Consider the following 12,923-nt stretch of genomic DNA (forward strand, 5'->3'; position numbering starts at 1 on the left):
CTGGTCGGTACACTTCAGTCATAATTCCAGGATGCTTGAAAACCGGTTCCCATCACAGTCAGTTTGTATTTGACTGTGGGGGAGTTAAATCTGTGGTAAACAAATCACAAGTGACATTTTGTATGGAGAGGAGTTTGGGGTAAATCTTTCTGTTGTTTTAAGGAGACTGTTTGTACGCCTCTTCCATCATTCTAGTTAATAGCCAATGACTTTGCTTTCTGTGTTTATAAATTATGTTCCACGCTGATATATGTTTGAGCCTTTCAGTCGTTGAAGGCAAGGAATCGTCCACAATGGCCTGACGATACTAGTAAAGAGAACACAACCACCAAGGATGAGAATGTACAGATGCGGGAATTCCTGAAAATGGTTTGCAGGTCTGGGTTCCCTTTATTCTAGACCCTTCAGCTCCCAGATAAAACGATTCAGGAGGTTTACAGACTCTGAAAAAAATTAATTGGATTTGATTGAATGCAATGGTTTTGTTGTCTGTTTTACATGCCATGGAATTAAACGGCGGCCACGGACGCCTCGGCTACTGCTTCCCATGATCTTGGCCATAGTACCCCTTCAAATGTTTCCCATAGATTTGGGGAAATTTTGCTTGAATAGTTGTAAGCGTGAATAATTCCAGACCAATCGCTTGCATAGCCCAGATATATTTCTACAGTAAGAATATATATATATATTTTTTTACTTTTGTGGAGTAGTTTTCAGAATAACAACCGACAGGCTGCCATGGCTGCATATCACTTAAGAATCCCCGAACACCATCTAAGAGGGTCCCCTTGTCATGTTCGACGCCGAGCTGCGTTACATGCCACAGTGACACTGGATGAGTGTTTTTATTGGCAACACAACGCTCTCCTTCTCCCCCGATAAAGCAGGGGTAACTTTCATGTTCGTAGCTTCCGCAGATCCCCATGGAGGATTCCGGCATACCATAATGCGCAATTTCTTGCCAAATGTTGTGTCAGCCTGCATGAATGTGAGACATGTCTAATGCACCATAGGGTGCAAATCCTGTTGTGATATTTGTGTGATTTGTATCCCCTTAAGGGGAGAGGGAACAGGAAGCTCTGATTTGTTTTGTACATTTATGAACAAGCTCAAAACATGTACACTGTGAACTTGGAAAGGAAAATAGAATTTTCAATTGAAAGGTACACTGAGCTCTGTACTGAAACATTGAGTTTGTAGAATTTCAAGTCTCTGACAGTCTTATGGTGAAGTATACATTGTACCTTTGGTTATTGGAACCATTTGATTGTTTTAATCCTATATAAATCTAAAACTAATTACTGAAACTTTACCAGTAAAAATTTCAATTCAAAGCGTGTTAGCATTTTTGAGATTTCAACGAAATCTTGAGTGTGTATGTCCACAGTAGGAAGAACAATCCGTAATTGGAATACACGTTTCTCAGATATACATTTGTTTGAACCCCATTTCTCTTTTCTGGATTTTTAGTCTACAAATGTTTTTGTACCTGTATTTTGCTACAAATTATTTGCAATGTGGAACTTCAAGTTGTACTGTGGGAAAGTTTTAAATTTGGCATGAAGGCATTATTAGATCCAAAGTCGTGAGGTGAATGCACAAGCCACAGCCAGGAAGCAACATTGGGAATGTTGAGCATTCAAGACCACCTCTCACAGACACTTGAGCCACTGAAACACCCGTTGAAGCCCAGGATCAAATATCTGCATGAATAAAAGCGGGTGTCCTCATCCTAGGCATCAAGAGTCAAGTTTGAATAACGCTGAAGCAACAGTGTGACCAACTGCTGTGTAAATGTTTGTTACATACACCAGTCTTTTTCAGCACATCCTTAGATTTGATGAAAAGCATCAGTGAAGCCCAAGAAAAGCTTGCATGAAGATTGGTACAAGCGGTCACCAGCAAAAGTCTCAATTGAGACGAGCATGGTATGGGGCGACAAGTTTCATGACACCTCCACTTGAAAGATGTGCTGGGATTTTCAACAAAATTTTTATAAAAATGATCACATCAAACAGGCCATGTTTTGCCAATTTTTTGTTTTGTTTAAGAGCAAGAGTGTTGCTTTGATTGGAGGTTTTTAAAAAGATCTTTCTTTAAACAAAAAGTAAAACGCTGGTTCTGAGTCTATAACACTATAGCGTTTAGGTCGCAGAAGTTTTTCTTAGGGCCAAAACCAAAATATAAGCCACTGCTTATACATGTATGCCAAAGATTATGGTAAGTGGTTGGTGATCGTAGGCGTAGAATTCGGCAATAAGAAAAGCTATTAAATTGGGCTCTGATGAACCATGGCAGCAATATCTTGCAAATGCGCACCCACAACAACATTTCTGCGGCAGTAGGTTTGGGATTTGGGCTGATGAGCACAAAAGTCATCAAATAAATCTCAAAGAACAATGATAAATGAGTGACCTGATGGACTATGGTCCTACTTACTTATCAATCGGCAGTGGAGGACGAGTTTGACTTTTTTGCTAGGTTCGCTCTGGCTGACGAGTTCCAAGTCTTCGGACAGGACCCCATCCCTGTGGTGAATAAGCGTTAGGATGATATCATGTCCTTCACCTATAGAAAAACAAGAAAGGAATTACAGTCATTGTTAATAAACTTAATTGTAGTTAAAGATATTATACAGGACTGATAAAAGGAAAAAGACAGCAAATTTTTTTACTTTGCATAGCCCCGCAAAATATGCTCCACAAAATGTAACAGTTGCTACTCAAAAATCATCATTTGCTGCTCAATATTTGCATTCATTGTGCACAAAACTTTGATGTCAAAATATTTTACTATGCAATGTTTCTTTTATAATCCGAAGCTGTTGATCTTGCCCTTTCATACTATTTTATGGTTCACTTAGCAAGCACCTTTGTTTAACAATAATAATAAAAATACAAATGATGTAACATTAATGCAGCTTCCCTTGGTAAAACTAACTTGATGCATCCAATTTCTGTACAAGTACTTATTCTGTGTGCATCTTCAGATTCCTAACTGATGCTACAATGTCGGGCACAAATTGCCTTCCCTTAATGCCAAGTCACAGCTACACACAGGGAACTACAAGAGTCTAATAAAACACTAGCATTTTGCTTGATGATGGCTCAATTTATATTTAGCCTTTTTAAGGTACTGCAGTATAGTGGAGAGCACTTGATTGAATGAGGAATTGCCAATTCCAAGTTGACCAAAAAATGAACTCAATCCAATTTTGATTCCTTCAGAGTTATCACGTTTCACTTCTCTCGTCGCTGTCAACTGATTTCAAAAGATCAATCTTGGCAATTGTTTTTTTCCCACGGCATTTACATCCATTTATTACAGGCTGTATGTCCATGTCCGTACATGTACAAATACCCCAGGAGAAACACAGTTGCGCAAGTGGAACTGGAAATCAAAGCTTGTTACACTGTCAGCAGTCAGCACTGTGGCTCCCAAATGAATCTTTTCTTTTTCCTTGTTTTACTTCTTCAATTGTTGATATATTATACAGCAGTGTCCAGCATTCTCCAGTCAAAGAATAATGATGGAAATGTTAAGCAGCCAACCGGCTCTTCTCAGAACCACCACTACCGACAAAAGAAATTTCTTATGATGCTGTCATTGCAAACCTCACTTTTAAGTTTTTGTTTAACCGTGCCTCAGATGTGACATGCCAGGAGATAAACAGACTCTGTATACAGTCGGAGCTGCCGTGACGCTCTAAATGCTTTTTCAAACAAAATATCAACATCAACTCTTGCATGTACCCATACCCTCTGGGTTTATTTCAGGGCTCCCAGTATGGAGTAGAGATTACGATACATAGGCCTTGAGAGGGTACCGTGGAGGTGGGTGCGTGGGGAGACACGTCGCTACGCCCGGAACACCCGGCTGACGGGGAGAGACTCCCGGAACCTAATGACGAGAAGGATTGGTGATGTAAACTTGAAACGAACTTATATTGTAGGCAGTGGGCGGTGGAAGCCAGAAGAGTAATTTTTGGACGCAGTAGTCGTCAAGACTTTGACAGATTATTGTTGAACTGATTTGCGACATCGTAATTTAATAATATATTCGTACTTTATTTTCCTTTGGTAAGTTGGTCCAAGTGTAAATATTCAATTGTAAATAAATAAGTTAGCGTAAAACGCATTAATTCAAAAGTCAGTGTTTATTTGTAATTTTGTGGTGTGCTTGGAGGAACAGTTTTCTTTAGTTTTGATTTTTGGTATTTGGGATAACCCGGCTTTGTGGCAATGGGGGCGTGTCCGAGAAGCAATTATAGTAAAGCACCGCACAGTAAATCCAAGTTGGATTCGAACCCACACTCCAATGACTAAACCACTGCTCAGCCATAACACCCCAAAGCTCTGTGTCTGCATTTCTGTTATCTCAACAGACGAAAAAAACATTTTTAAGAGGATCTCATTTTCATCCGATGGAACACACCTTCTACAAAAGATGAAATGCAAATTAAACGAAAAGCTCAATATTTCAGCTGCCGCTACGGTAAGATGAATATGATTAGGACAGAAAAACAATCCGGCCCGTCGTGTGACGGAGGCTTTCTCAGAAACATTCACAAAAATGATCAGATTAAAACCCACTCAATGCTAGAGAGATGGCAATCGTCATTTGATTATAAACAGGCTCGTTCGCCAACGAAAACAGTTGAACGATCGACATATGTGCAGAACCTCCATGGCCTTCTGAACAGGAGTTACAAACCTCAAGTTGAGAAATATTGTTATTACTTAAAGGCAGTGGACACTATTGGTAATTACTCAAAATAATAATCATCATAAAACCTTTCTTGATTACAAGTAATGGGGAGAGGTTGATAGTATAAAACATTGTGAGAAACAGCTCTCTCCGAAGTGCCATAGTTTTAGAGAAAGAAGTAATTTTCCGCGAATTTGATTTCGACCTCAAGTTTAGAATTTGAGGTCTCGAAATCAAGCGTCAGAAAGCACACAACTTCGTGTGACAATGGTGTTTTTTCTTTCATTATTATCTCGCAACTTCGACGACCGATTGAGCTCAAATTTTCACAGGTTTGTTATTTTATGCATATGTTGAGATACACCAACTGTGAAGACTAATCTTTGACAATTACCAATAGTGTCCACTGTCTTTAATTCATTACTTCATACATGGACAGGCTTGATACTTCACTCTTGAAGTGGCAAGAGTCTGTCTGTCAACAAGGGATAGGCTATATCAAATTGGCGGCTACAGCTACGGCTACGACTGTTGCTAAGGGTGTTGCTGAGAATATTCAATACTTCAATGAACGATGACTTGGAAATTTAACCATAGCTCTAGCCGTAAATTCTGACTTAGTCTATGTTAATTCCTCCTCGAATGCATGAAATCAGGTTGATGTCTGGTCATCTTGAATTAGGTCATATCTGACTCCGACTACGACTGTTGCTATCTCATGTCCGTAAGGATGTCCTATACATCAACCCATGACAAGCCGAAGCAAGAGCTCTAGCTGCCAATTTATAACGTGAATTGTAATAGCGAAAACAGGGTACAATTTAATTACAGCTCTTTTGAGTACAGTTCCATTTTAATAACCAAATCCCAAATGTTTCATTATGCTGGGGAAACAAGACATTACTTATTTTCTACTTCTAGCGACAACTCAAAACTAAAATGTCTGAGAAGCAGACTGCGCCAAATCCCATGACTGTAATGAATAGTTTAAAGTAGGTAATTCCATAAGCAATTACAGAGTTCAGCACACTAATCCTCTTCATTACCTCTCCTGGGAAAAGCCTCATCACTCCTCCCACAAACAGTAAGCCATGAAAGTGCAGAGAAGAAATGATGAAACCTGATGGTATAAGCTTAAAGATTAACTAAGGGAGGTTTGTGGTAACACCATGTGAATATCTCTTTTTGAGCAGTGTTTTTTTTTCCGTCAGAACAAACACTACCCAAAAACAGAGACTCATTTCACAAGCCCCTCTATAAATTCTGGTTATTGTAGAACGGGAAAACCATTACTGTTGAAACAACACATCTTCAAATAAAATGTGATTTACAAACTAAAAGTACAGTACTATGCCATCAAGAAAACAAACAAAAAGAACCATCCTCCTGTTACCTGCCGTCTGCAACGCCACCATCAATAACAAACAAGAAACCACAACGCCTACCAAGATTGATATCTACAATTATTTTAATTAGTTATCGAGGGAGGGATTCCATAGACATCTTAAAATACAGCATTTCATTTATCATTTCCCGAGATCTGGAATGCCCGACGAGGAAGTCTCTACATTTCCGCTGTCAGTGTGTTTTTTGTTCGTTTTTATGAGAGAGGTTTTTTTTTTCAAGAGAGAGCCAGTGTGTCTGGTTTGAAATGAATGAAACATTCATCGCTCAAAGTTGATGAGGTGTTTACATTAAAAGAATTGGCAAGTATCATCTTTACACTGTGACATTTCATCTTTTGCATTCTTATTTATTCAGCTCTTTGCACACATACATTTTCTGAGTACTTCAACCAGCTTTTGCAAATTTTAGTTCAAAAGGTGGTAGCATTTTAGAGATATTGTCAAAAACCCGGAGCGGTTATATCCACACAGGAAGAATAATCCATAAATGCAATAAACATATCTGACAGTAACGCTTCTTAGATTTATTTTGGGGGGGACACAAACTGATATTTTTAAAATTTATTGCCATTTATTTTAGGAGTGATAACGAAATGTATACCTTCCCTTCTAAAGGCTCAGGATGTGTTACCAATTAGAAAAATATCACAAAATTTGTATGTAAAAGCTGACATCTTCATCCGTGCACAAGTGAAGGCTCAGACTCAAATAATTTTGCTGTTATATTCAAATCCATCTTATTATCTCAAAATTTATGTTAAAGGGGAATAACCAGGCAACATATGCATACATCTCTCATCAGGTTTCTTTCCTGTTGATGCATACAGGGAACTCAACGTTAACAAAATCTTAGTGAGATAGTATCCAAATTGGCGGCTACAACTACGGCTATGACTGTTGCTAAGGGTAATGCTCAGCACATCAACGCAAAAATGGCGTGGAAAGTTAGCTGTAGCCGCCAATTTAAACAGAGCCTTAATTCTGTTCAGTCAAATAAGAACAATGAACAACCCGTCATCGACGATTTCACATGATATGCATAATTTGTTTACACTCAACAACACTAGGAATTGACGGTGCCACACAGGGGGAAACGAGCCAATGCAAACAATGTGAAATGTGCATCAAATTTGCTTGGTTAATTTCACATTATCAACATAATGAACAAATTAATTAAATCATAATTTATGCTTGTTTGCATTTAACAAGACTAGAAATTATCGATGCCACACAGGTGAAACGAGCCAATAAATAGATGCAAACGCTAGGCAACCTGCAAAGCAAGCGTGCCATTGCCTGACCATTAATTGCTGCCTTCCCCATCGTCGATTGCCATCAGGCAGGGCGAAAGGATCCACACAGTGTGTAGACAAAGCTTCGCTGGCACTCTTGCTCGAGACAGACAAACAGAACTGGATACCCACCCTAGCAACATCCTTTTATCCTCCTCCCCAACACTCTTGCTTCTAGCCTCTGGTGAAGCATGTAAAACACACTCGGCAGTGAGGACAATCTTCATTTCATATTCCCCGTTCTCATCTTGGCCTATTTTTTTCTCTCCTCCCCCCTCGTCTCCTTTGTATCCCTGCATCCAGGGGTAGCTTGTAACTCAGTAACAAGCTCCTGATACTCTCTCCGCATCATCAAGGTGCAACAATAACAACACTTCTCGGAAAAATAAAAATCCACTCTATCTGATGTTGGGATCATTTTTTATTCCCTTCTTCTGATATGAATAAGGAGTTGGATGATAAGTTGTTAAACCATAAAACTTACAGGATTCTGATTATTGCTAGGGAAGGGCAAGATACAAATTGCATTTCATGGTGAGGTGTTGTATTGCCGACTGGGACATTTGTAGGAGATTAGGGAATGTGTTAACGAGACCAAACATAGATATGGAAGGTTGGATGACAGAAAAGGAATTCCATAATACTGATTGTTGCTTTTCAGTCTCTTCTCACATTTCCTTATTAAAGTTTGAGTTTCAATCAAATAAGTAGGACAATTCTGCTTCTTATTTATAGCTGTGATGTTTAACCCTTTAAAGAGACTGTTAATTTCTGATAACCATCACCTACACATTGCTAATCTTAGAAATATTTTGCTCCATTATACTCAGGAAAAAATTAATACAATGTATGTAACAGAAATACATGGTTTAGAATTGTACATTCCGGTAAATGGAAAAAGTAAATTCGGTCCGATACCTGTTCTTTAAGCCAAAGTAGGTCAAAATTTGCTATGGTTGGCAGCTTTTTTGTACAAGCCGTTCACAGCTGCTCATTTTGATACGAAGCCGTTTGCGGCCGCCATTGGCATTTTGGTAAAAGCCGTTTGTGGCCACTATTGTCCATTAAGGGTTAAGCTAATGTCCTAGTTTAACCCTTTACGCATCCCTAGATAAATTGACTGCTTATTTTTAATGCCTTAATTATATTTGTTATTATGTGTGTTATCACTGTAAATGGCAGATGGCAGTCTTTTTATTTAATTATTTTACTTATTTTAAAAGCAATGTATCAAATGGGTCTCAGAAGAATCTCTTAAAATAATTATGGCGCCAACAAGTTGTAAACTTAAAGAGGGACAGTCGTCATGATCATAGCAGGCCTACATGTAATGGCTGTTCACGAAATTGTAAACTCTAACCTAGTTACTGTAAATGTGCACGCTGGCCATGACTTCACAATATCCAAATTACAGCACCCTTTGTGATGTGACGGCAAGCTAGCGTAGGTGTGCAGTAACTGGGTTACAGTTCATAATTCTATGTGCAGCAACAGGCAACAGTCTTTCTTTAAGCTTTCAAATGTGATGAGAACAAGTAAGTTTTGCTTGTCAACCAACGGACATGAAATACCTAGTTATAGTTTGTGCTAGTTAGCAGATAAATTTGTAGTCACATTTCGCCATGAACTTGGGCAGGCCTGATACTTTGCCCTGGTCATTGCTTTGGTGCCCTTGAAATGCTCCAGTAGAAATTTACATTTTCCTCATAGGGTGCACTTTACCAAGGAGAAAATGCCGTGGTGCACTTGCCCTTTCAAAAACGAAGCAAATATGTACAGGCCTGCACAATTTGTGAGTGATGTGACGTTGGATTCATTCATTCATGTAATTGAATTTCTCCCAATCTCTTTTATGGAATGATATATCCTTTTTCAACTGATTGCATTGTGTAATTTCACGGCCGTTCTACAATTGCTTCGCATCATTTGCGTTCTGGTTTTTCTCCTCACCAAAGCAAAGATTTCCCATTAGTACACCACATGTGTATTTATCACGCAATAAATAAAATCGTAATAATAATTATGCTACAGAACTAGTGGTTTCTTTTACAGGCCGTTCTTGAAGATTGCTGTGGAAGATTGTTCAAGGTGCTGTGGACCAATATACAGCCAATCAAACCAGGAGCCAAGGATATTTTCATTTCATTGTTTTCTTGCAACTTCAATGGCCAATTGAGCCCAAATTTTCACAGGTTTGTTATGCATGTTGAGATACACCAAGTGAGAATACTGACCTTTATACCAAACGTGTACCCTGCCTTTGTAGCATGTGTGATCAAGGCCTGATACTTCACAGAGGTTAAGAAGGCGATTGCCTCCATGCCCCTTGCTCATTGCCTTGGTGCCCTTGAAATGCTCCAGTCAAGATTTACAATTTCCTCACAGGGTGTCCTTTACCACGTAAAAAAAATGTTTATCTTGGTGCAGTTGCCCTTTCAAAAACGAGGCACATAGGCCTGCATGATCTAACAACGACTGTACTGGACAGGGAGGCTTGAAGGGAGTTCATTTCTAGGACCACCCTGGGACAGGACCGCTAATGCCCTAATGGACTTATGGGAAGAGACATGTATGTAATTCCACTCAGCTGCGTCGTCAATCATTGATGTCGTTTGCATGGAATGAGAATAAATAACACCCAAAGGAGATATTGCAATGCTATAAAGCCTTCACGCATTACCTGCAATAACCGAATATGAGCTAGAGAGAGAATTGATAATAAGTTCCATCTTTTTATTGCCTCAATTAAGAAGTCAAAGTATTGGAAAGGGATAATAAGCTGCATGCATTAATCTGCTGAAGATTTTTGTTTAAATGTTGATGTTCAATTTTGACGGCAAAAATGATCATTAATAAACCAGAGAAGAAGAGAACCTGCTACCTTTTTTAAAGCGTTTTTTTTAACAACAAACATCAAATAGCAAAGGTCCACTTTGAATTGAGGAGAGTGGGATAAGGTCAATGTAGTTTTTTGTTATCTTCGCGTGTTTCACAGTTCAAGACTCCAGTTCAGATCAGATAGGACATGACTACAGGAAGCCATGCCACTCTACTGGGTAACTACTAATTACAGGTGTTTTTTCCTATTAATTTGAGATAACTCTCCAGTGCTTAAACCGATTTTTCCAGGTGTGCGATATTAGAGTGCAAAGCACTTTGGGGGTACTTGGGATTTATAAAACTAGAAGTACTCCTTTGAACAAGTTGAATGATATGTAATCTTTATCATTTTTCTCAGATAAAGCTGGAACTTTCACAACGTGACTTTTCTCATTTAACACAGTGATAAGAACAAGTATCCAGGCCTGGAATAGTCCGTAGGTCTTGGCCTTGGTGCCCCTCCAAAAGTTTTCAAAAAATGGAAATGGCCTTTGCTTCTCAAAGATGAGATTTCAGGCCTGAATTTCCTGATGCAAAATTTAACGATATTATCAACACTGTTCCTTGGCTATTATAAAAAATATTTACATAAAAAAAAAAGAGTTTTAATAAAAAATAAATAAAAAAATAAGGAAATGACCACCATTATAAATCTTTCTGATAATGATTAACATTTACTGATATGTGCACGCTTGCCGGGGTGTTGTGCCAGCATATGTTGCAGTCAAGCAAATACAATTAACAGCAATTTAATTTCTCAAGATGTGCATGTAACGAGGACATATATAGGCAATCAGAATCTCTTCAAGGCTTGTACCATATGCCAAGTTGGAAAAAAAAAACCAATCTGGAATTTCCATAACATTTATCATTAATTACAATCCCTTCAGACCTGACAAACCTTTCTTTTTCTAGCAAGAGAAAGGTCTTTTCCAAATAGCAAAGATGTCTGTTCCAATGCACTGATCCTGATTAATAATGACTGAGCAAAAGTATCGTGTTTAGTTACTGGTTGTAATTGGTTGATTTGTGCAATTCATAATCATAGATGTTCAATCAATGTGTGTATGAGTTTAGAGCAATGCCTAGCTCTATGGTATGAGAGAGACTGGCTGTTACCAGCTTGGTGTTCATATCTCCTTGTGGGAGTCTAGCGCGATACCATGACAGGAAGATCATCTAAACAAACAAATAAACAGGCATTATAATATTGCATGGCAGGTGTGCTGAAACCACTGGGTTTAAAGGCAAGGTGCCGATATCCTCACTTGCTCTATCCCGACATAGTTATGCACAAAATAACATTTGGGCTCAATTGGTCATCAAAGTTGCAAGAAAATAATGAAAGGGTATAAAAACCTTGTTGCATAGAATTGAATGCTTTCAGATGCCAGGGAATGGCCAATTCTATTCTTTCGTAATTTATATGCTCACTCTATTTTGACTTAAGTCTCAGAGAAGTCATCAATCAACTTGAAACAAATATGGTTGTCAACCGCGATTGTCAATCTCTACATCAACCATAAAATGCAAAGAATGAATAACAGACTACATTGAAATACAACCATATGTTGCGTACTAATTGCTACGTCTTATCTTCCTGTTAACAGTGAGCCTTTAAAGGAGGTTATCTTCATTTGTATTCAGCGTAAAGAAAAACAGAAAACCTGCGGCGTCGTCAGGTGACAGCTGCTTGCCTGATAAGTGGAAGTCCAACAATCAATATCACCTGACTGCCAGGTGGTCATCACAAGACGATTAAAGGCAAAGTACACCACTGGTTTTTTGAACCACTCTTTTGTTTTAATCCTATATAAATGTAGACACATAAAATCAAACTTAAAAATTTCATTTCAAAAGGTGGTTGTGTTTTTGAGATATCGCCAAAAAATTCGGAATGAATATGTCCATGCAGGAAGAATAACCTCTTTTAGGAATAAACGATCTGAGAACAAAACTGACAGTTACGCTTCTCAGATCATAATTTTGGGGCATAAAAACAAAAAAAAACTAAATAACCACATTACTTCGAAGTGACATGTTCCTCAAAATGCTTCTACCCATTGAAAGCTGCTGTAGGCTAAACATATATCTTCCCTTGAACAGTATGCCATGACTAATTTAAATACTTGGCAAACCGCTCCTTCCAGCACACTGTGATGAATTGAGCAGATACCATAAATTTAAGTGAACCCGGTTTCCTTGAATCATTTATTGACCAGCAAGTGGGCCCAGCTTGTCATTTCTCGAGTCAGCTAATTATTTACACCGATCCATATTTCATATAAAAAAAAGAGATGCTTCCCAACACTGAACTACATGGAGCCAGCTGCACCATTTGCAGAGAATTTTGACGGACCACGGAGAACCCTGAGTTTATGCACACATTCTGATGCATTCACTGCAGCTCTTATTTTCCAAGTGTCTCCAAACCTCATAATTGTTGTTTTGCAGTTTATGTGGGTCAAAACAGTCTCTGAAGAAGGTTGAATTTGAAATGTAATATTCTCAAAACTATGATCTAATTCCTTTCTTTTCTATAAAATAGTAGCTGAGTGTTTGGGTAGATTTGTCACTTTGTGGAAACCACGAAGTAGTAATAATTATTTAGTGATAAATTGTATTGCCAATTTTACCG

General features: G+C 38.5%; 1 protein-coding gene across 1 annotated transcript in view; it reads right to left on the reverse strand.

Moving 5' to 3' along the window:
• The window catches only part of LOC139941073 (adipose-secreted signaling protein-like), a 46,085-nt gene that overhangs the window by 13,226 nt on the left and 19,936 nt on the right, over positions 1-12,923 (reverse strand). The window contains exon 3 of the mRNA XM_071937495.1: positions 2,440-2,568. Within this exon, the coding sequence (XP_071793596.1) occupies positions 2,440-2,568 (129 nt within the window). The remainder of the gene's footprint in view (positions 1-2,439; positions 2,569-12,923) is intronic.

Source organism: Asterias amurensis, chromosome 8, assembly GCF_032118995.1.
Source record: "Asterias amurensis chromosome 8, ASM3211899v1".
NCBI lineage: Eukaryota > Metazoa > Echinodermata > Asteroidea > Forcipulatida > Asteriidae > Asterias > Asterias amurensis.